This window comes from Chrysemys picta, chromosome 7, assembly GCF_011386835.1.
Source record: "Chrysemys picta bellii isolate R12L10 chromosome 7, ASM1138683v2, whole genome shotgun sequence".
NCBI classification, from domain to species: Eukaryota; Metazoa; Chordata; order Testudines; family Emydidae; genus Chrysemys; species Chrysemys picta.
The window spans coordinates 69584484-69609447 of NC_088797.1; the positions used below are offsets into that span (position 1 = coordinate 69584484).

General features: G+C 39.4%; 1 protein-coding gene across 39 annotated transcripts in view; it reads left to right on the forward strand.

Annotated features, from left to right (window-relative positions):
- ZMIZ1 (zinc finger MIZ-type containing 1) overlaps window positions 1-24964 on the forward strand; it is a 497476-nt gene that overhangs the window by 432967 nt on the left and 39545 nt on the right. For 38 of the 39 annotated variants that reach the window (XM_024107239.3, XM_024107235.3, XM_065553356.1 and 35 more), the window contains 2 exons: window positions 555-699; window positions 24166-24280. In XM_024107239.3, the coding sequence (XP_023963007.1) occupies window positions 555-699; window positions 24166-24280 (260 nt within the window). Of the gene's footprint in view, window positions 1-554; window positions 700-12873; window positions 12972-24165; window positions 24281-24964 lie in introns of those variants that run through there. The other variant, XM_042856155.2, reaches the window with a different exon arrangement.

Below are 24964 nucleotides of genomic sequence, written 5' to 3' on the forward strand. Positions count from 1 at the left end.
AATGTTGCAAATTAAATCCAACGCCTGATTTTTTCTTTTGTAATCTGTGTCTTCTGCAATAAAATTTCATACAAAGAAATTGCAGTATTGTCAATCATACGGAATGATACTATTTTAGTTATGCAAGAAGGCAAAGAACAGCCATCACAATAAATCATATATAAGACTGGCTATATTAAGAAATGCTGATTGTGCAGATTGTGGAGTTTATCTATAATAAACTAAATCCAAACTAGAATAACTAACAGAACTAAAGCTATCATCCGTTGCCTATTAACATTAGAGGTGGAACGGGTTGTGGGAGACTGTAGAAAGAAATCTTGATTTCTCTTGCTCCCCTCCCTTCTTATCTACCAATGATCTCTGTTTCTTCCCATAGTTTTTCCCCTTTTAGTGTAGCAACATATTCTTCATATGATGGTAATGGCTCATGGGGAAAGTTTTCAGAACTGGTGTATGTCCATTCAGTTAGTGACTAATGTGGTTAAAATATCCTGCATCTCAACACAGCTGGACTCTTCATTGTACACCTTCATTTTGTTGTGTTTGCACAGCGCTGCTTTCGTCGTGGTGTGAGGAGTTGGGACGGCTCTTGCTCCTTCGTCACCAGAAAAGCCGGCAAAACGATCCTCCTGGGAAGCTACCCATGCAACCCCCCATGAACTCTATGAGCTCCATGAAACCCACACTCTCTCATAGGTGAGTCACACAAGCCTGCTATTACGAAAGTAGATGCATATACAAATTCATTACAGTGAGAAATCTTTTAACTGAAATGCTTATTACCATGACAAATCGGGAGGAACTGGTTGAGACTTTGCAAGTGGAAGGCAGCTTGGGTGAAAGTGATCATGAGATGGTAGAGTTCATGATTCTAACAGCTGGTAGGAGAGAAGATAGCAGAATAAAGATAATGGATTTCAAGAAGGCAGACTTGAGCAAATTCAGGGAGTTGGTAGGAAAGATCCCATGGGAAGCAAGTCTAAGGGAAAAACAGTTTGAGAGAGTTGGCAGTTTTTCAAAGAGACATTATTAAGGACACAAAATCAAACTATCCCACTGCATAGGAAAAATAGGAAAAATGGCAAGAGATCACCCTGGCTTAACCAGGAGATCTTCAATTCAAGAGTCCTACAAAAAGTGGAAACTAGGTCAAATTACAAAGAACAAAAGCATATAGGGATAAAATTAGAAAGGACAAGGCACCAAATGAGATTAAACTAACTAGAGACATAAAGGGTAACAAGAAAACATTCTACAAATACATTAGAAGCAAGAGGAAGACCAAGGACAAGGTAGGCCCATTACTCAATGAGCGGGTAAAGACAATAATATAAAATATGGAAATTACGGAAGTGGTAAATGCCTTTCTTGTTTCAGTTTTAACCAAAAAGGTTAGTAGAGATCAGACATCTAACATAGTGAACACTCGGGAATATGAAGTAGGATCTGAGGCTAAAATAGGGAAAGAACAAGTTAAAAATTATTTAGACAAGTTAGCTGTCTTTGATGAAATCCTAGAATATTCAAGGAGCTGACTCAGGAAATATCTGAGCCATTAGCATTTATCTTTGAAAATTCTTGGAAGGGTGGAGAGATTCCAGAGGACTGGAAGAGGGAAAATATAAAGGGGAATAAAGACAACCCAGGGAATTACAGACCAGTCAGCTTAACTTCAGTTCCTGGAAAGATAATGGAGCAAATAAGCAAGCAATCAAGATGATAAGTAACAGTCAACATGGATTTGTCAAGAACAAATCATGTCAAACCAACCCAACAGCTTTCTTTGACAGGGTAACAAGCCTTGTGGATGTGGTATATCTTCACTTTGGTAAGGCTTTTGATACTGTCTTGCATGACCTTCTCATAAACAAACTAGGGAAATGCAACCTAGATGGAGCTACTATAAGGTGGGTGCATAACTGGTTTGTAAAACCATTCCCAGAGAGTAGTTATCAGTGGTTCACAGTCAACCTGGAAGGGTATATTGAGTGGGTTCCCGCAGTGATCAGTCCTGGATCCAGTTCTGTTCAATATCTTCATAAATGATGTAGATAATAGCAGAGAAAGTACACTTACAAAGTTTGTGGATGATACCAAACTGGGAGGGGTTGCAAGTGCTTTCGAGGATAGGATTAAAATTCAAAATGATCAGGACAAATTGGAGAAAATAGTAAATAAGTCTGAAGTAAATAGGATTAACTTCAATCAAGACAAATGCAAAGTGCTACACTTAAGAAGGAACAATCAATTGCACATATACAAAATGGGCAATGGCTGCCTAGGAGGGAGTACTGTGGAAAGGGATTTGGGAGTCATAGTGGATCATAAGCTAAATATGAGTCAGCAGTTTAACTGTGTTGCAAAAAAAGCAAACATCATACTGTGATTTATAAGCAGGAGCTGTTGTAAGCAAGACACGAGAAGTAATTCTGCTCTACTCCACACTGATAAGGCCTCAACTGGAGTATTGTGTCCAGTTCTGGGCGCCACATTTCAGGAAAGATGTGGACAAATTGGAGAAAGTCCAGAAGAGAGCAACAACAATGATTAAAGGTCTAGAAAACATGACCTATGAGGGAAGATTGAAAAACTTGGATTTGTTTAGTCTGGAGAAGAGAAGATTGAGGGAGGACATGATAACAGTTTTCAAGTACCTATAAAAGGTTGTCACAAGGAGGAGGGTAAAAAATTGTTCTCCTTAACCTCTGAGGATAGGACAAGAATCAATGGGTTTAAATTGTTATCAGAGTAGTTAAGCATGGGGAAAAATTGCATAGCAGATTGCGGAATCTCCATCATTGGGGGTTTTTAAGAACAGGTTAGACAAACACTTGTCAGGAATGGTCTAGTTATTACGTAGTCCTGCCTTGAGCGCAGGGGGCTGGACTAGATCACCTATTGAGGTCCCTTCCAGTCCTACACTTTTATGATTCTGTAACGAAGGACAGCTAAAGTGGTTCCTTCACTGATTGGAACTAGAGATACCAGCACATATTAAATAAGCTAAATTTTCAGCATTGCTAACTACCCAGTACATGGTGATGTGACTTTTCCATTTCCCAACCTGAGTTCAGGTTTAGCAAAGAAGTGTGTAATTGGCCCCCTGAGACATCAAGCCTTAAGCCCCACCCTAAGGAGGCAAACTGTACTGACATTAATTAAAACAACACTGCTGTGCATCACTCATCAGATTTTTTTCCCATGGAATATTTAAAGAACACTGCTTTTTCTCTGGGCTGCAAATGTTTTATTGAAGGTTTTTTTTCTTTTAGGTTCCATGCTGATGGTTGCATTAGAAAAATCTGTATAGATTAGAGTAGATTGGATGTTGCATGAAGGTGTTAATATTATGGGGTTAATCAGGGAAATGAGAACCTTCACTGCACTCTAATGTCATCAGTCAGGAGAAATTCATAAAAGAATTATAACATTTGAGTGGAAAAGTGAGCCCCAAGGATTGTCTGAGGAGAGACTAAAGCATGCAGGATTTGAAACCTCGAGTTCCCAGTTAGCTGGGAAAAGAGCAGTGGTATTGCTTCAGGTCAATGAGAGATTGGGAGGATTCATGTAGGCAACATCAAACATTGGAACTGCATCCCATATGTTTCTGTTTTTCTTTATTTTTAACATCACAAACCAAAAATAATTTCTACAGCTGCTCTGTTTATAGCCAAAATGTAGGAAACTTTTATTATTAAATCATGATAACACTGTACACTAAGTTGAATTGCCACTTTATGCCTCCACTTTATGCCACTGTGTTTGGCACTGTATTTTCAGGTTTGGGTTTTGGGGTTTTCCTTTTGTTTTTGTTTTGGTATATTTCTGTTTAATGAATGGAAGGTATAGCAATGCCCCTTATTCTCCTATCACTGATTTGAGTGATATCTGTGAATAGGCTGCTTCTTTTCTAACTTAGCTTATGAAATGATTTGGATCAAATACTTAATTACATTAGATTGACGAAAACATATTTCTTACTAGAAAACCCCTTTGATTCTAAAAATAATAGTTGGGCTCCTGCTGTTTGGACTTTAAATAAACTACTGTCCTCTTTTCATCATCCAAGATGAAATCAGATGGGAAGTCTGCATAGTAACATGCTCTTATTGGGACCCACAGGGACTAGTCAGTAGAGCTAGGGAAAGACAGAATGGTCCAATGTTTAGGGCACTAGTATGGGACTTGGGACACTTGAGTTCAATTCCCTGTTCCACTACAGACTTGTTGTGTGACCTTGAGAAAGTCACTTAGTTTTTCTGTGCCTCAGTTCCTCATCGGTAAAATGAAGATAATAGCACCACCCTACCTCCTAGGCGTTGAGGATAAATACATTAAATATTGTGAGGCTCTCAAATAGTACAGTAATGGAGACCATATAAGTAGCTAAGAGGGATAAAAAAAGCAATCAGCAATAATCCTGTATGGCTGTCATCCAGTGAACCAGTCCATCATGTATCATAGTGTAAATAATGTATCCTGTCAAAGCCTAGATTTAGATTCTAAGATTGTTAGGTCTTGAAATACCTGACTGACTTATGTCACAGTTCCTGAGTTAATTACACCTCTGACCCCTTTGTGGCCTCTCTGAGGGCATCCCACTTAAGTCTTAGGCCTCTAGCTGTCACCTTTCTCAGGCAGAGTCCTGCAACACTCTCCCTGTAGACCAGGGAGTTAGTCTACAATTCCATTCACAGTGATCACCTTAGCAAGTCTGATCACCTTAGCAATTCAGCCTCTCCTGTCCTGTTCTCTCAGGGGCAGTGACCAGGGTTTTCCAGTGCTTTTCAAAGCAACTATTATTTATTCAGAATATAAGCATTACAGAGAAAACTTATCTTAAAAACCATACACAGTTTACGTGCAGGCCTTAGCTTACCAGGCAGACATCCCTCTCCCACCTGGAGACCCTGGCAGGGTTCAAAGTCTGTCCCTGTTGGTCTCAGCATGTCAGTTCTTATACTGAGTGAGAGTGACCTCCCTCTCTATGTCAGGCTGGTCACTTTACACAGTTCTCCTTTCTTTGTGTGTCAGGTCTTTTAAACCAGGTTACACTAGTATATACAGTTTCCCCCGAAGCGTTGAGGTTACTGGCCTAGGAATTTGTATTACCCCCCCAGTGATTTTTGTTCCTCTAGGAAACTCCTGTAACTCCTCCATGGGGTTAGAATAAAATCCCTAGCCCATACTGATACATATTATGTTTATAAAACCAATACTATATTCTTCGTGTATTTCATGTACCCGTAATAGATCACTGCCTGTACTAATGCATGCCCTCCAGTTATGTTCACAAATGGGCATGTCCAGTTGAACACCACACTTCTCTCTCTTTCTCCTGGAATACTGTCTTGAAAAAAAAAAAAAAAAGCTTTACTTTGGCTGACACTATGAGGTAAATCCTAAATCAGAGTTGTCCAATGCTGTGATGTCCCGCTGGAAACATCAATTCTGTGGCATATCTTCTTGTAGTGGTGAAATTTAACATAATGGCACGCAGCAGCCTCTGAGGCCTGTTGGGTATTTGTATCATCACTTCAGAATGTGCATTCATTTCAGCTCTAAATTGGACCCTAATCTAGCCACTGTAAATTATATGTCAGATGGTAGGACAGATGTAGCTGATTTGCAACTGCCTTGCAGTCCTTACTGAAACTGTACATTTCCATGATTGTTCTGCAGTGAACCTATAAAACAGAAATTAAATATAGAGTGGGGATTTACTGGGTTGTTTTTTGGTTTTTGGTTTTGGGTGTTTTTTTTTTATTATTATTTTATTCTATTCTATTTTGCCTTTTAAAAAATAGAGGACCAACAGCAACCATTAAATCTCCCCTCAAGGATACAAAGTCAAACTGGGTTGAGGAGGCATTAGCTTTCTTCCAGTCTTCTGGAACTTTCCCAGTGCTCCAAGACTTATTGAAAATTAACCTTAAGGGTCCGGCAAGCTCTTCAACCAGCTCTTTTAAAACTCTTGAATGCAAGTCATATTCACCTGCTGATTTTAAAAAGTCTAACTTTAATAGCTTCTGTTTAACAACCTCCAGAGATACTAGTGGAATAGAAAGAGTGTTATCACTTTAATGAGACTATATCATATGTTTTCCCCCAAATACATGACAAAAATATTTATTGAACACTTAGCCTTTTCTGCATTATTACTGATAATTCTACCATTTACATCTACTAATGGACCAATACCATTGTCATGGTTCTTTTTGTTCCTCATATGTTTAAAAAACTCCTTCTCATTCCTTAACTATCCTGGTCATAGATTTCTCCTTGTGTCCCTTGGCTTCCCTTATAAATTTTCTACAATTCTTAACTTCTGATTTGTATTCAGTGCTGTCAACTTCCCTATTCTTCTATTTGTTATATATTTTATTGCTTAAAGTTGCCTTCGCTTCCCCTCTAAACCAGGTTGATTTTTTAACTTGTACAGCCTTCTTCCAGGATCGTGGGTTTTTGGGGATATAATAAAGCTTTCTTAAATGATTCCCAATTATCATTCACATTTTTCTGATTAAATTCTTCCTTCCAGCTGATTTGGCTCAATTGTTTTCAGATTTGGGACCAAGTATATATATATATATCACATTTATAATGTGCAAGCAGAATAAATAAATATATATATTTATTTATTCTGGAATTTATTCTGCTTGCACATTATAAATGTGATCAAGTCATGATCTCTTGTACCTAAGCTACCTTTATTTATTAGTTCTGTGATCTGTTCCTCTTTTAGACAAGCTCTAATAAAGAATTCATCCATGTTGGCTGCAACACTTTTGAGTTAGGAGATTGTCATCTATAATGTTTAGGAATTCCAAGGATGTTTTAATACTGGCAGCATGAGACCTTCAGCCTATGTCAAATTGAAATCCCTCATGATCATACAGCTTTTTTTTGCCCTACATCCTGTTCCGTAGTGTCATTTGGTGGTCTGTAGCATACGCCAACTAATACCCCATCTTGTGTTTTTATCTGTTAAGATGTTGAATCATAACAGTCAAGATAATTTTCATCTGAATTATCAGTGATTATACATGCACATGAATTTCAAAGGAACTCAGGGACAAGATTCCAGGTTTGTCCCATTCCTCATGTATAGTCCAACTGTTTTTTGAAAGCTTAAGCTGGGTTGGTGAAGAATTTAAACAACTAGGCCAAGAGGGCCCTGACAGGTCAAACATAGGGCAAAGGGAAGCAGAAAGCAAGGCTGAAAGTTTCTTGTGTTAAAAGGTATATATTTGGATGGTTTTAGCATTGGCTTCGGGTTGTGTGGTTCTGAGCACACAGAACCTGAAAATCCCTCTCTGCTTGGGTTTTTCATAAATACAAAATGTTGTCTTTTAAAGGTTAGAGGCAATTATGTGCTCTAATTATTTATTCAATATTTTTCACTAATAGTAAAGTAACTGGGTGTGCAGTCAGTTGCATGCAAGCCAAACAGTTCAATAAAATAAAGACTTCAATTTGAAAAAAGACATGCTTTTGGTTTAACATGAAATGTGGTTAGATTGTAAGCTCCTTGTGGCAGGAATTGTCATCTGTGTTTTATGGAGCACTGAGATCTCCGTTGGCTCTTAAATAACTCATTTAATATTTCAGTAATCACAGTGTGGTGCGGTAGTTAGTGCAAGACTGGATAATAAACTCATGAATTTTGTTCGCAACACTATTGTTGATTAATGAAAATCCATCCCTGAGCAGAGCGCCAACATGAGACCTGTCCATCACTTAAGTCCCAAATTAGCCCTCCTGTGAGAGTTTAAGTGGGATTTAGCATATAATCTTGTGGTTGGCCCTCAGCATAGGGTAAATTTCGCACTATGTGGCTGTGGGCAAGTGACATACACTATAGTTTCCCAATCTGTGCTAATATGTATAACAACACATACTTATCACACAAGGTAGTTGAGTTTTAATTAATATTTGTAGAGTACTTAAAGATCCTGGGGGAATGGTGCTGTGTAAGTACAAATTATTATTATTATTACAGTATCTTCCTCTTATTTTGATCAAGTCTATGCTTACCGCATTTATTGAATTAAGTGGTTGACCTTGTTCTACATGGACCTTATTAAGCCCAGCTTTAAATGGGCACAGCTTTCTTCAAAGTGTGTGGGAGCTACATGTTACTGCTGCTTGTGATGAGTTTGACTCTGTATAAGTGCCAGGGTGCATATTACAGATGGTACAGCGCATATTTATGATTACACTGTCAATAACAATGTCTGAAACCACACAGCTGGCTGCTGTAGTCTCATATGTTACCATGAGTCTTCCTTTGGTTCTTTTTATCTTCTATCTCATTTTGAATTTTGGCCTTCCATATTAATTAAATGGCAGCTTTCTTATAGCCAGTGATTGAATTATAATAATGCCTGCTTAGAGCAATCAAAATTGATTGAAATAGAGGGATACAGCTATTTTTTAATACAAATGATTTGGTTCTGGAGGTTGTGATAAAATTAAACTGACATTCAAATTAACCAGTAATTCAGTTAGGTTTTAGGCACTTTATTTCTTAATTATCATTATTATTTTATGTCTAAGCCATGGCTCCAAAATAGCACTTTCGATATTGTTTAAAATTGTTTTAAGGTAGGTAGCGTGGTGGTGTTTTTTTCCATTTGAAATATAGCCAGTAACTGAGGTATTTTGTAGGGAGGTGTTTGTGGCTTGTTGGAGATAATTTGCAGCTAAATTTTTTGTGTGCGCTTAGGGTCCTGCCCTGTGCATGGTTTGTTAAGGTCAGATGTCATCCAGTTCCAGAGTGTTGATGGAATCATTTCTGAAGCAACTGGAGAGCCTGCCTCCATCACTATCTCTGGCAGTTTTGACTAACAGTGAAGATAGCTGCTTTAAACACTCTCCAAGTCCAGTAATTTTAAAAGTAGAAGCAGTGGAACAGAGGCCATTTTTTGTGTGAAAACAACCCTTTCTATATTATGTACACTTCTGTTCTGAGAGTTTGGGTCCTTTCCACACCTAGCTTGGGCTTGAAACATGGGGAAAATCCACACAAATGCGGCATCTGCTGACTTTCAGAGAATGTCTATCTTTTTGTGATGAAACTGTGAAATATGTATAAGGGACTGAACAGGACTAACAGATGGTGAATGCTTAATTTAAAGGAATATGTCCAGTAAGACAACCTATGCTACTCCTGATTCTGCAAGGGTAGTGGTGATGTTGTGGTGTTATCATGTGGGAAGGTGGTGGACTGCACCATCAGAAGGAAACAGATTAAAGAAAAGTTCGTAATCCAAAATCTGTTGGGTTCTGTATGATAAATCCTTGATCAAGTAGTAAGACTTAGGGAAAGCATTGCGGTGCCTAGAAGTTGTTTGCTTAAAACTGTGGTAAAAGTGGCCACTCGTGCTTGAAAACTTTGTACAGAAAAGGTTGTGATGTGATTGTTAGGAAATGATTCCCCAAAATGTTCTGTGCAATCTTGCCTTTGCTCAACATGCTGCTCTGTAAATGAGACCACTATTAATATCTGGGGTCAGCATGTTGTATTAGGAAGAGATGGAAGAAGGTCTTGAATGCATGTTGTGGCCAGAAGTGCAGAAGCAAAAGCCAAATGATAAGTATCCAGATTCTAGCATTGAAGTCTTGAGACACTGTTCACCACATCTTATGATTTATAATTGCTAGATACTGTCTTTTAAATAAAGAATGTAAAAGAGTGGTGTTTACATTCTGGACAAGATAATTTGGAGATCTGTCTTAATGGTGCACATGGGGATTAGAGACTTCATTTCTTCAAAGAACAATTGGAAGATTCCTTCTTATGTCTTCTTTTAAGTGTATATTCTTTATGTACACTTAGACTGCAAGCTCTTTAGGGCAAAGACCAGCTTTTAATTATTTCTGTGTGCGGTGGGTGCCTAGCACAATGATTCTTGACTGGGGCCTCTAGGTATTACTGCAATGCTAATAATAAATAGCAATGATATTAATAGCATACAATTTACATGTATGTATTTTTGTGAATGTGTGTATATGTATTAGAATTGTGTTTAAAATATTATTCTGTTGTCCTGTCTACGCTAGGATACAAGGTGATTTTTTTAAAATACAAGGTATTAGCTAACACATTTTAAAACCCTAGTGTAGATAGGGCAAGTTTTAATTTTACATGTGCTAGCTGTTTGCGATTAAACTTTAGCGGCTTGCTAGGGTTCACCTCAGGTGGCCAAAACCTGTTGAAATACAGCTTGCCCTGCCTATGCTAGGGTTTTAAAATGCTTCTGGAGAAACTTTGCTGAATATTTACTATTTGCAGTTAATACATTAGTAACTTACTGTTTAGTTTACTGACTTTCATAACAGTATCATCTCTTTACATGAAGGCTACTGTACAAAGCAAATAATTGGTGCTGAATATACAACCCTGTTTGTGCCCATCTAGTGTGATAGGAAGGTTCCCTCTGTCACTTGTCTTTGGTGAAACCAACTCCTTTATGATGGCATTGTATTAAAATCATTCAGCTGTGGCCATATCTCTTGTCTTTACCAATTTGATTGTCAGCCTGATAACTGTGTGGTGACACTGCGAGGTGTACTTTATATAGGGCCTGATCCAAAACTCATTAAAGTCATTGGGGGGTCTTTCTGCTGACTTTAGTAAGCTTTGGATCAGGCCCTTTGAGCATCAGGATTTTCCATTTAAAAGACAACTATAGTTTCAGGTCCAAATTAAGTTTTGTGTCTGTTTTTAAAAAAGAGAGAGAACGAGAGGGTGAGGTTGGTGGGAGGGGACATGGTTTACAAGGTGTTACTGATAGAAATGGTTGTTACTTTGATAGTTATTTAAAGGGCTGTCTGAAGTGATGGAAACCCAAACAATTGGCTAACATCACATTCTTGCTTGAAAACCAGAAAGTGACAGGACTCTGAATGGAAAGTGAATTTACCAATCTAGCTTCATTTTCAAATCTAAGTGAAATGCAAAAAGTAAAAAAAAAATGGCATAAATGGTAGAAAGTGCATTTGTTTTTTAGAATTCTTTATTAATACTCTAATGCAGTGGTTCTCAGAATTTTGTTTTGGTGACCCCTTTCGCCTCTGAGTGTGACCCCCCCCTTATAAATTAAAAACACTTCTTAATATATTTAACACCATTATAAATGCTGGAGGCAAAGTGGGGTCTGGGCTGGGGGCTGACAGCTCATGACGCCCCCATGTAATAACCTCCTGACCCGCTGAGGGGTCCCGACCCCCAGTTTGAGAACCCCTGCTCTAATATTAGTGGTAACACCTATGAGAATTTTAATATGATTTTTATCCTGACACCTTCTCTTTAAAAAATACCTGTAATTAATTCACTTGGATGAAAATATGAATCTCCTCAATTACCTCCTCAATAAGTTACCTCAGTTAAGGTGGAAATTATAAAAGGAATAAATTCTTCATCTATGACTATCATTTTTTTTATTTTTTGAACATTCTCATACACTTGGGCTCTCAAGTTTCACTAAATTTCACAGTGGGAAGAAAGGGAAGTAGTCGCTAGTAATTGAAGTGATGGAGGGCTTTTCTAATGGTTCCCCTAAATTAAAGTGGGTAGGAACTCTAGCTAAAATCACTGCCTGTGTTTCATTAGCGATAACAACAAAGACTGTTCAATAGACAGAGCACATCAACAACCTGTACAGATGTATCTGTGAAATTAATTAGATACTGACAATGCCTTTAATGGGCATTGGTTATTTCTTCAAATAAAGAGGCTGTTAAAAGAGTGAGGAAAAACACATTAGCCAAGGGAGCTGCTTGAATTTGCTCATCTCCCACCATGCTAAGTAAGGAATTCAGGGAACGTGCAGTAATCCTGTTCATGCTCTCATTTACCACTTACCATGTCAAAGGAGATATGATGTGATAGTTTGTTTGCCACTGTCATTGTTTCAAAGCAATAGCATTTTCCAAATAATTTTGACAGGCAAAGTATTAAAGACTTCTGTTAACATTTCTCAAACCTGTCCTTTACATGCTATGAAGTTTAGTCACATCAGAACAGTGAAGTCATATTTGCCTAGGGAAGGCTTTCCACCTCCCTCCCCCCATTTGAACCCCCCAGTACAGTCACCCCTGGCTAATCTGAATCTCTGTATTAACACAACATACTCACATCCCTGATCTCTGTGGAAGCACTATGCTGTGTTTGTCTTAGACTACTAAGAATTAGTCCACAAACTGCATCTCAAAGTAAAACAAAGGAAAATCCATCCACACATTTTACTTAATTACTTTGCTTCATTCTAAAAGCTCATTCTCTTCCACTGGGCATGGGCCAATTTGTTCTGTCCTAGAAATCGAAATTTTAAAAAAATAATTCATTGGTTCCGATCAAAAGGCACAAGCTGCTCATTCAGTAATTTCCTTCTATTCAGAGGTGTTGAGGTATCTGAACTGCAAATCGATCAGCCCCTGAACTCGCGTCTGAAATTCAAAACCAAGCTAATCTCATTGTGACTTTTCCATCGAAAATAATTCATCAACGGCCTCAGTTCCTGTAGGGTTTTTTTTTTTTTTTTTTAAAGAAAGCAATTTTTCTGCTTTTTGGGGGACAGCTTCGTCTGTAATCTCAGAAGTGCAATTGCATCAAACCCTCCTGGTTGCTGCTGCACCTTCTCTCTGAGTCAGACTGTCTGCAGATCTTCCAGTAGTCTTATTTCTGTGCATCCCCCCCACCCGCTGTCTCAGAAGCAAAAGCAGAAGTGGAATCTGCTCACGCTTTCAGCGGTTCCTTACTGGGTTGTTGTAGCAGCCGCTGACCTCCAGGCATTATGAATAAACAGCAAAGCTGGGAACAAAAGGAGTCTTCTGGCTGCCATTATCTCACATTAACATAGCAGACGCGCTGCGGTGTGAACAATGCGAGTCTCATTCTCCGATAATCAGCGAGTACCCAGGCATTTGGATTACCAAGGCAACAGGCAATGGTAGAATACTGGGTGGGTGTTTGTTTTTTTGTTTTTTTATTATTGCAAAGGAGCAATCGGATATGGAATCCCAGGTATATTGATAAACCAGAGCAAAATGAATGCCTTGCAACTGACTGGGGGGGAAACTGAGGAATTGGTTTTGCATTCTGGCACATGAGATAAATAAGACATGGGTCTGGCTGTACTATGAAAGGCAATAAAAATTAAACTGCGTTTGTCAAGCTGAAAATGTTCTTAAGATATTTTTCAACATCTTAGAAAAGGTAACAGGTGGCATGTTAATAACAGAGCCATTAGTGCTGGAATTTGTAACTGTAATCTGCGACTGTGATAGCACATTGCATGGTCTACTTGTGTAACAATAGACAGAATTGGATGTGATGCTTTAATCTTTCTTCTTTAATCAGAATGGATGCTGTAGTCCCACAATGTCATATGGTGATAACCCCATCCAGCTTCTTTTTGATGCAGGGAGTGTGTTTGTTTCTTAACTGCATAGCTTTGTTGTCATTTGTTCTACACAACCAAAACTAAGTTGCATATAGCTGTGTATGTTTGCATGCACATGTGTCTGGACATGTGGAATATATAATATAACAGGACTCTGTGTGTAGTTTGTATCAGGTTAAGAAACGTGAATTTATTTATAAGGGAAATACTTGGGCCTGATTCATATTCAGATATAGAGAGTCAGATCCCAATACTCTAACTCAAGTTGAGTAGTGTCTTACTATGCAAGTAACCCCAATGCGATACATAGGCTGTGTAGGCCTCACAGGCTTGGGCCATTGCACACCTCAAAGAAAAAATGTTCAAGTCACACAGCATCCAGAGGTGCTATCCTCCTCCAACCTCCGGGTTTTATTTTGCAGTGTTAAACATCCACCAGATTCCACCCCAAAAATAGCTGATTTTCAGTAGCGATGGTGGTTAATGAACATCTGTGTGCATTTGGTGGTGTTAGCCATGTGCTAAATTGCAGAGCCATGTTATGAACTGCATTTATCATGCACCTCTTCACTATGTAACCTGCCTTCTGCCCACTGACTAATCTTTATGGGGAGTGACATTCCAAACCTCAGAGCAGTTTTAGGGTGGCCACTCTTGCATTCCAAGAATACCAGACATTCCAGTACTTCCTGGAACAGAATGGGTGGGTCCATTCATGCTGGCATAACCTTGCATGCATGGAGAACACCATTTTGAAGAGCACACCAAGCCCCAACTGGTGTGACCTTGCACACATCATGTACACATGATCACAGCGGGGGCAGAGCAGCACGCTCTTGAAACTGGCAGCAGGGCCGGCTTTAGGCCAATTCCACCAATTCCCCCGAATCGGGCCCCGCGCTTAAGAGGGCCCCACGCCCAGTGGCAGGGCTGCCCAGAGTGGGGGGCAAGTGGCAGAGAATCCCTTCCTTGCCTAGAGGCACCTTTTTAATTTTTACTCACCCGGCGGCGCTCCAGGTCTTTGGCAGCAGGTTCCTTCACTCGCTCCGGATCTTTGGGGGCACTTTGGCGGCGGGTCCTTCAGTGCCGCTGAAGACCCGGAGTGAGTGAAGGACCCGCCGCCAAAGACTAGGAGCGCGGCCTGGTGAGTACAAGCCCCACGTGGTTTTTTTACGTGGTTTTTTTTTTTTTTTTAGTCATCCCTGTCGGGGCCCCGTCTAAACTGTTCGAATCGGGCCCCGCACTTCCTAAAGCCGGCCCTGACTGGCAGCCCTCATCTGTGATACCAGACAAAACCACATCTGATTTTCTCTCAGAACTGGACTGGGGACAAACCATTTAAAAACAGAACTGTCCCGCTTAAAACCGGACAAATTGTCTGTCTAGAGCAGTTTTGATCAGCTACTCTCCCCCTCCCCCCAAACAACCAGCCAGAAAAACTCTACCTTTTTTTCCACCCAAAAGTGGAATTCCTAACCCCCTTCCCTTCCAATTTACATTGGCCCATGGCCCAATATAGGCAACATTCAGTCCTGGAACATTGGGGTTCAGGCGCTAGAAATGCCTGCTTTAATGCCATTGGAAATGGGAGATTCAGAGCCTTCCAAAGGGAGACGCAACACATGCATCTTGTTGGGAAGTTTGAGAGATATCAGATTAGACATTTTTATGTATAGAAAACATCTTGGGGTCATTTTTGAAGTTTAAAAAAATTATATTTTGTCTTGCCCTCTGTGGTTTGTGCATTTATACTCATGCTACTAAGAAAGTCTGGTGGAGATTATACAAAAAATAGTCTCAATAAGAACCTTTTGAAACATTTCTAAAATAGCTTTTCTATAACATGTGGCATATTCAGACTAGTCAGTGATGTGACGTGAGATAAAGTTTTTATGGTGCTTGGGGCAAAGACCATCTCTTTGTTATATATTTGTATGCACAGTGGAGTCCAAATTCATGCTAAGGGCCACTAAGAATGACCATAATACAAATGACAATATTAAGTAAATATTGACTCTTATTTTAGGAAGAGCTGCAGAATTCAACAGTCAAAGTATTGTAGCCACCCCAAACTTACGCTAGTACAAATCTTTACACCATGACACCATCATGCTTGGGTTCTTTTATTTCATTCTCTATCATATATATAAACACGTAAAACCAGTTTTTAGAGGATATTACATAAATGGAGATATTATTTGTTGTCCTTACAGTGACTCCTTAGATGTCCCTGTTGGCTTGGACCACTTAGGCTACACCCGAAATCATTAATAAAAATGAATTAATCAAATGTATGTGGTCCTTATGCCCATTCCCATGCCATTGCTTGCTTTCTGGTCCCTATCTTGCATATATCCAGGGTCTGGCCATCCCCGTACAGAAAGGCATCTGATTACAACTCACAGCATTCATAGCGGCAAGCTTCAAATGTATCGGTATTCAAAGTTAAGACTATATGTGCTTATATGTAAATATGTATTTGTGTGTTTCTGTATGGTATGCAATGTTTTTTAAAATCCACATAAAAGATCTAAAAGGACGTGATAACTTCACTACATGTAACTTTTGATAAAATGTAGTTAATAATAATGCTTTTTTTTTTTAAGTTGACTATAAACCAAAAAAGCTCCAAATTGGAACACTCCATCTGTGGGGGTGTTGGAGGGCCTACATCTACACTGCACACAACTGGCAGTGGCATAGCATATGTGTAGCCAGACACTGCAGTGAAAAGCAGGCTGTGTCCACACTCTGGAGTGTAGCTACATGTGTCAGTGAAAGTCTTTGGCAATAGAGGAAAGCTTCAGCAGCTCCCCGCAGCTGGAGCCTTTCATTGTGGGAAGGCTCCAGGGGAAGGAGCTGCCTAAGCCTTTCTCCGTTGCCTTCCCCCGACCAGATCCTTTCCCCACTGCGGGGAGGCTTTCCTTATAGCAGGGAAAGGATCCAGAAGCAGGGAGACAGGAGGACACCACACTGCTGCAGAGGAGACAGAAAGACATGGCTTGGGTGAGTGTAGAGCATGTATGATATGTGCTTGCATACATACCCACACCCTTCAGGTGTGTCTTTCCTTGCCTCAGCCATGCCCCATCAGCTACAGTGCTGTTTATACCTGTGCTAGGAGGACTCTGTAGATATGTACTCTACATTCTGCTGAATGAACGGTGCACTGTATACATACATACATGCATGTGTGTGTTACAGCTACTCGGGAGTTCGTTTTTGTTCCTGTGAAATAATTTCAATAAAGTGGAAAACGTCAAAAATTTTCTTCAGAAGTTTTGGGGGGTTGTTGAAAAACTGAAACCTGAGAATGTTTTGGTTTTGATTGCCAAAAGCAGAAGCATTTTGATTTTCAAGTTTGGGGGTCCCCAAAATTTTCTCACAATCAGCTATTTCCCATGGGAACTTCTGTGTTGACCACTACAAAAGCCATTCTTCGTCCAAAAATAATTTCTGAATAAAAATTTTGACTTGCTTCAGTATATATTGAAAAGGTTACCAGGAACATCCAGTTTCAGAGCAGTGGTGAGATACAACCTGAGTTCCTTTCTGAAGCCTTCTACTGTTATCAAAACTAAGGTATTAATGGAGTTCTGTCCATTTTTGTAATTTCATTTTTATTGAAGACGGTTCTATTCATGTACACAAAAGGAACGAAGCAGAGAAGCCTGGTCACACTATGCGGTGAGCACATTGAAAAATCTAAAGAATGTTGGAATTCAGTGTGTGTGTGTTTAGTAATATAGCAGATCTTCTACAATAAGAAACCATTGAAATAAGTTGACACTAAGTTTACAATGGTGACCTGACTAAGAGAGCTCACTGATGGCAATGTGTCATTAGTTAACTTGTATAGCAGTTATAGAGAATCTCACATAAACATTAAATAAAATAAAGTAGAAACTCATAAAGCTATTAAATTTATAGACCTATAATAAGAAATCCTTTGATTGGTACAAGAGAGGCTTGAGGGTTTATTTCTTTTTCTCACTCTGGGCTTTTTGTATTTATCCATTGTAGGTGTAATGGTTTTTGTTTTTTGTTTTCTGGGTTTTTTGGGGGGAGGATATTTATTATTATTAATAATAAATATTTAATTTGTATTACAGTAAAAGCACCCAGAGGCCATAACCAAGGTTGAGATCCTATACATACATACTATGTGTATGTATAGTCAATAGGACTATACATACACATAGTAAGAGGCAGATTCTGCTCCAAGGAGCTATAATCTAACTATAAGACAGCGGAAAGGCAGAAGAAAAGCACAGAGAGGCAAAGTGACGTGCCCAAGGTCAATCAAACAACAAATCCAGGAATAGCATCTAAATCTGTTGAGTCCCAGTCCAGCATGCTATCTACTAGACCACACTGCTTTCATTTAAATGATTGTGAAAAGGAGCCAAGAAAGTTGGTCTAGTTTTGAACTCTGGAATTTCACTCCCTGCAACCAAGTGTTTCTGTAGGTGTCCATAGGTGACTAACAGACAAGGAAATGGGAGAAATGACAGTGAGTGTTGTGATGGCCGTTGTCTATCCACATCACTGTCATTCCAAGGATCACTGGTGCAGGTAGTATATTTAAAGGACTGTTTTTATGTATTAGCAGTTTTGCAGATACTGTAGTTAAGCCAAGGAGAGCACCTATGCCTCAAATGACAGAGATTCAACCAAAACTGGAGAGCAGACGTGGGAAAAAACAATGGAAATAAATTGCTGGGAGCCTAATTGCATGAAATAGCTGGGTTTATGCATAACCGTAGCCTAACTTTGAAGTGAAAGTGGTGAAATTTATTCAGGAAAGCTAATGCCTAGTGCTATAAAGTACATGTGGGTTGTGTCTCCATCAGCCTTTAGGGCTTTGTTGGGAACCCCAGAACCATAAAACAGGAAAAAGGTAACAAGAGAAGTATGTTCATCACAGCATATGCATGGACTGGAAACATTTTAAAGGTTAGCTAGTCTGTCCTTTCCCCTTCCTTCACTTTAACTTTGCTGTGAGGTTTGTATTACGTCTGTATATCAGTAGTTGTCCTTTATGCTAATACAAATACATCACCAAAAATCTTTCATACATCTTCATTATTATTCTTTGTTAGATTACCTTTTGCAAATCCTTGACCATGTAAATCGTATGTTTATTACCTCATGAACAAAGCTGCCCATTTACATACTATAGGTAATGTATTTGCTATGTTTAAACTGACTGTTTTTATTAAAATAAATAGTTTATAAACATAAAGGTAAGTAATTGTCTAAACAAACCTAACCCTCTCCATGCACTAAAAGCAATGTGAATCGCTGCTCTCTCAGTGAGTGGAGGTGTGTAAATGGAGTGTCCAATACACGCACACACTTGCATTAACAAGCGAACTAACAAATTAATGTCAGTTATGTAAACCTTTTTTTAAAATAAATCTTAGTTTACACATACACACAGTATTTCCAAATAAATGCCACAAATCATGTGTGAATCATTGCAAATCACTAGTTTCTATTCACTACGTAAACCTCATTTTTCATGCAGTGACTTCTCATAGTGAATTTAGCTAACAATCCATGTCCGACATGATGACTGGTGTGGTTGAGAGTAATAATTTGTTAGTGGTCGGTGAAGATTTAACACTAATTTTGGTGAAGGGAGACCAGTAGAAGGAGAAGCGGGTAAATTTGGCTTTGATAAAAGAAATGCAGAAGGAAAAAAGTGAATTGAGTGGTGTTTGTTTAATGGGTTTTCAGTGATGACTACATGGATTGAAAAAAGAGAATCCTGCCTGGTAACACACTACAGTGGAAAAAGTAAAGACTGTGTCGCCTGTACTTTGATAAGAAGAGAACATATGAAAATGGTGAAAGATATAAAATAAATATGTAGCAGAACAACATACAGTATTAATAACTGGAATCTGACAGCAACCTGAGGAAAGAAGATGAAATTGAGAAAGAAATTGCATTGGCGATTATGTAAGGGAGGGGAGAAAGGAAAAGTTTTGCCAAAAAGTCAGTGAAGGCTTTCATGCCAATGGCAATGAAGTAAGCGGGGGGAGAACAGAGGAATTTTGAAGAATTTTTCATGGAGATAATACGTGGCAGAATGAGTAGAAAGATGGGGTGCTTTCGGAGAACAAGTTGGTGATAGAATGTGATGTACCAGAGAAGTTAAAAAGAAGAAAAGTATTATTCAAAGAGATTGAGGAAGCAGGTTTTGATAATGAAACAATCAAAAATTCAAACAGGAAAAAAAGGAAGTTGCTAACGCAAGATTGGAGGCTGAAGAGGAATTTGTACAGAAAGCTGGAGGAAGATGATGGCAGGAAGTTGATTTTTGGGTTGGCAAAAAAGAAACAATGAAGCACAAGAGATGAAGAAATCAGTGACTAAGTCTAAAGAGGTAGTAGAGGTATGGAAAAGATATTTTCAAAGGTTGTTAAATGAGAAGAAAGATTTGCGAGCGCAAACACCGTCAACAATTATGGAGATGTTTCAAAAGATATCAATCTCTGTACATGAAGTAGAAGCAGCACTGAATAAGATGAAGAATGGTAAAGCAGATGTGAAGATGACATAATTGTTGATATGATCAAGGTAGTTGGAAGTACCGGAGTAAAGAGGTTTCATAGATTACTGTGTGTTTACTGGGATCAAATAAGGATACCAGACTGGAGATCAGGATTGATCGTGCCTCTTTAGAAGAGTAAGGGTGATGCAAATGATCCCAATGCCTAATGTGGCATCACTTTGTTAAGTCAACCCTCAAATTCCTTGAGAGAGTTTTGCAGGCAAGTTTGAGGGTAAGGTGGAGGAAAACGTAGGAGAGGAGCAACATGTTTTTAGGAAGGGAAGGACATTTGCAATGAGACAGAAGTTTGAAAGAATGATAAATGGAGGGTGTAATTGCTGTGTTACATTTATTGATCTTGAGAAAGCCTATGAGTTGGTTCTGCAGGAATTGGTATTTGGAGTATTGAGATGGATGGCAGCGGGACTTCAAGAATAAGGAGTTGTATTGAGGGTCAGGAAATATGGTGATAGCACTTGGAATTTTGAAGCATTTTGAGGTGATGGTGGGATTGAGACATGGCAGTGTGCTGAGTCCACTTCACTTCATCCTAGTTATGGAGACAACTAGTAGGAGAATTGAGCCTGTGAAGAGACAGAGAAAACTAATGCATGTTGACAATCTAGCCCTTTTTGCTGATGACAAAGAGGAACTGATAAATTGGTATCAGAGTGGGCATCTGAGTTTGAAGATCATACTCTGAAGGTAAAACACAAAGAAAACTGAAGACAAGCTATTGATGGACGTTTCAGGAGAGAAGCTGAATCATAAGAAAGAATTAGTGTACTTGGGAAGTACACTTTGTGCCATCAGAGGGAGATCTGGAGAATTGAAAATAAGAACCCAGTGTGCCTGGGTGGCAGTGAAAAAGGTGGCAGGAGTACTGCAGCACTGGCAATTAAGTAACTGAAAGAAGAGATATATGCTGCATGTTTTTGTCCCTGCCTACTCTATGGTTTGGAAACAGTGGGCCTTATGGAGTTGGAAGAAAAGAAGATATAGGCAGTAGAAGATAATATACTGAGGATAATGGCAGGCAAGTGGAGGGTAGAACATGTGCCTGGGAGAAATTAGGGGATAAATGAACTTAGGACTCTACGTGATAGGCCGGGAGTGCACATCTGAGGTAGACTGGGTGTGATAAGATCGGGAGAAGAACGACCAGCAAAGAAAACATAAGAGGAAGAGGACAGCAAGAAAGGACATGGAAAACCAAAGGTTCGATGGAAAGACTGTTGAGAGAAAAGGACTGGAACTCCAAGACCTATGAACCTGTGCCATGGACAGCGTGGTGAAGAATCATGGGCACCTGCGACCCTGTGTCAACCTGGAAGAGGAGTCAGGAAGAAAAGTGAATCCAGGTCTGATATGGAAATCTGAAACCAACTCATGGTGTTAGTTTGTCAGTTTGTTCTTTGAATGCCACTATTTTAAAAAAGGTTATTTAAACGTAAAGCCTCACTTACCTCTTTGACATCAGTGTTGACTGACTATTGGCTTCAATATGCGTTAGCAGCTAGGGAATCTTTTTTTATATCTTTCTTCTTTGCACTGTGGTGAATGGTTGCAGCATCGCTACATCATAGCCTGAGAAGTAATCGCCTTCCTTTTCATCTGATGGCTTCCTCTCAGGGCCGGCGAATCCACTAGGCGACCCTAGGCAGTCGCCTAGGGCGGCAGGATTTGGGGAGCAGCATTTTGCTGTCCTCGGCGGCAATTTGGCGGCGGGGGTCCTTCCACTCTGCTTCTTCACTTGCTCTGGGACCAGCCACCGAAGCGCACCGAAGACACGGGGCGGAAGGACCCCCGCTGCCGAATGTTCTGAGGAGGAGCGCTGCCGCCTAGGGTGGCAAAAACCCTGGCACCGCTCCTGCTTCCTCTGCTGCTTGGCCCGCCTCTGCTGACCCCTAGCATGTGGGGGTTCATTAACATTATTTTAAATTAGCCAATATTCTTTTAGTGAACTCCAGCTGACTCACTGCCCTCCAGGGTGTAATGAAGAGACTTAATTACCCTTGTGCTGTTCAACAAGAACAATGTTGTGGAGAGGATTTTTCTTCAAATGTTAGAATGTACCATAAATGACTACAGAAGGCCAGTGTAGACATCCACCAAAAGGAGTAAGGAAAGAAGTAAAAGTGGCAAACATCACATGGGTAGAGGGGAAAAGGTGGAAGGCATTAAAGCAGAAGTCCAAATCAGCCCCTAATTCCAGACCCTGAGGATCTCCCATCCTTGGCTGTATATGCTTTTTTGCAGTGTTGATGGAGGGATGTTGCTGCTGCATGTATTAAAAATATAGCATCATGCTGAAACATTGTGCAGTGAAAAACATTGTGATGTGCTGTATAAGACAGAAAATGGGGGGAGGGATAGGTCAGTGGTTTGAGCATTGGTCTCCTAAACCCAGGGTTATGAGTTCAATCCTGGAGGGGGCCACTTAGGGATCTGGGGCAAAATCAGTACTTGGTTCTGCTAGTGAAGGCAGGGGGCTGGATGTGATAACCATTTGGGGGCCCTTCCAGTTCTAGGAGATAGGATATCTCCATATTATTATTATTATATTAATTAATTTATTATTATTATTAAAATGTAGATTTGGTGGACTTCCTGTCTGTGTCAGGAGAAAGTTTTTTTTTAAAATTGGAAAATCAGTTTTAAAGATTTCCCCCCCCCCTTTTACAAATGTATGTTAATTACTTAATTTTAATTTATATTATTAATGTTACTCTTACTAGATTGTAGCCTCTTTGGGGGCAAGGAGCATGCATGTACAGTACTTAACACAAGGGCATCCCAGACCCCATAATATTCACACCAAGTTTTGAAAAGAAAAATATTTATGTCTTTTGATCCTTCAAGTACATACCTATTAACTCAGTTTTACACTCAAGTAGTCCTGAGGCATAGGGGAATGGAAAGATCGTCCAGTGGTCAGAGTGATAGTTGGATACCCATGTTCAATTCCCTGCTCAGCACAGACCCCCGCATGACACTTCTGTGTCTCAGCTGGAAAATGAGAACAGTACTTCCCTGCCTTGCAGGATAAAGATTGTGGGGCACTCAGATTCTATGATAATGGAAGTTGTATGAGTTTCTTAGATAGCCAGATAAGCATTTGCAGGGTCAGAGTTATAATTTGTAATTTAGTTTAAAAATGAATTCATGGCCTATACCGCTTATCAGTATCTCTTTAAAATAAAAGGACAATATGTGTGTTCCTTAAATAGCTTGTATATACTTGGAAAAAGTCATAAACATAAAATCAACTTTAAAAAGTAATGAATAATAACACATGATAGGATACGTAGGAAAAAATATTGTATTTATACCTCTGGTTATTTAACTGAGGTTTGACGTATCCGGTAATTATATTGCATATACACAGTGTTTTAGTTCAAAATATATACATATACATATTCTTTCTCTGTATTAGATGCACCAAGACTTGTATGTAACAGGCTTCTTGCTTGTATCTGTTGGATTTAGTTTATGGAAAAACCCAATGCTCTCCACCACATAGTTATCTGAAAGGAGCATTTTTAGTTTCAGCAGTTGATTTTCTAGAATACTGATTAGCTAATATTTTTTGGCATACAGCTCATCCATCGTGCGGTAGGACTCCATCTGGATTTTAATTCACTTTTTGAAAATTATTGTTGGACTGCTATTCCTTTAAAGGCTCTTCTGGCCATGCTGGTACCAACTGCAGACAGTGGGGCTGCAGTCTAGTCTCAAAACCTAATTGAATTGGAATGAGACAGCTGAAGCAATGATTGTTGAAGAGCTTGAGATGGATGACTTTTGCAAAATGAATGCATCCAAACATCCAGCTAGCTTAATGTTCTTATTGTTGAAAGCTGTGGCCGAGAGTTTATTTTTACTTCCGCAGGTGGCAGAGTTTTAGGGGTGAACTCTTCATTTCATCCATCACCAAATGGGTTTATGTGCAATGAATTAACTTAATTTCCCTTCTGCTTTGATGCTGTGGTGATCGCTTTGCTTGTAACCAAACAGAAACTTCCCACTTCTTAAACATACTAAGATACTTATAAAGCTGATGAGTTGGAGAGGAGTTAAGATTGCTCCATCTGCCTTTGTCAGTTAAGAAATCAATCCCTCTTCCCCAACCATCGTTCATTTAATGTTCCATGTTCCAAACCATGACTCTGGTGTGTTTGTGTTTTACAGTGATGGGTCTTTCCCCTATGACTCTGTTCCTTGGCAGCAAAACACCAACCAACCACCAGGTTCTTTATCGGTGGTCACTACAGTATGGGGTGTGACTAATACCTCCCAAAGCCAGGTAAGCTTCATTTTATGCTCGCTACCCTGAGCTATGCATTTTGGTTAAATGTTTGTCAGTAAAATGAAAAAAAAAATAGAGAAAAGAAGGGAAAGGACTGTTATAAAACTGTATTTTTTCCCACTTATTTTCTTCTTCTGGCAGCACAATGGCTACATATTAGGGTTTGACGTATTTTGAGCTGGTAACACATTTAACTATGTGGGTGGAAGTGTCAGATTATATTGGTGGCAGTTGCAAGCATCACTTGCTTTCTGTACAGGAGAGGGGTGATTATCAGACCTAACGTGTTTATTATAGCCTTTTTCTTGAGTCCTTAATGGAAAACTTTTCTCGTTTAGCCTGGTGCAATGTTCTGAAGCGTTGGGACAGAGGCAAGAGCTAAGTGGTTAGTGCCAGAGTATAACTGTCCAGAAAATAGAAATCCGTTCCCGTGAAAAATGTTGTATTTTTGAACAAAATGTCATCTCATATTGGGATGAAAAGTTCAAAATACGAAACTTTTCACAGGAAGGGACTTCCACAAAATTTTGTTTCAGGAGAACTGAAATGGAATGTTTTAGCTTGCAGGCAGCCAGCCTGGACAGTTCTTGTCAATTTCACTTTTTCCCTGCAGGCAGAAAGTGAAATTGACCAGAACCTTCCAATCAAAATGCCAGAGGCCAAGCACCTGGCTCTCCACCT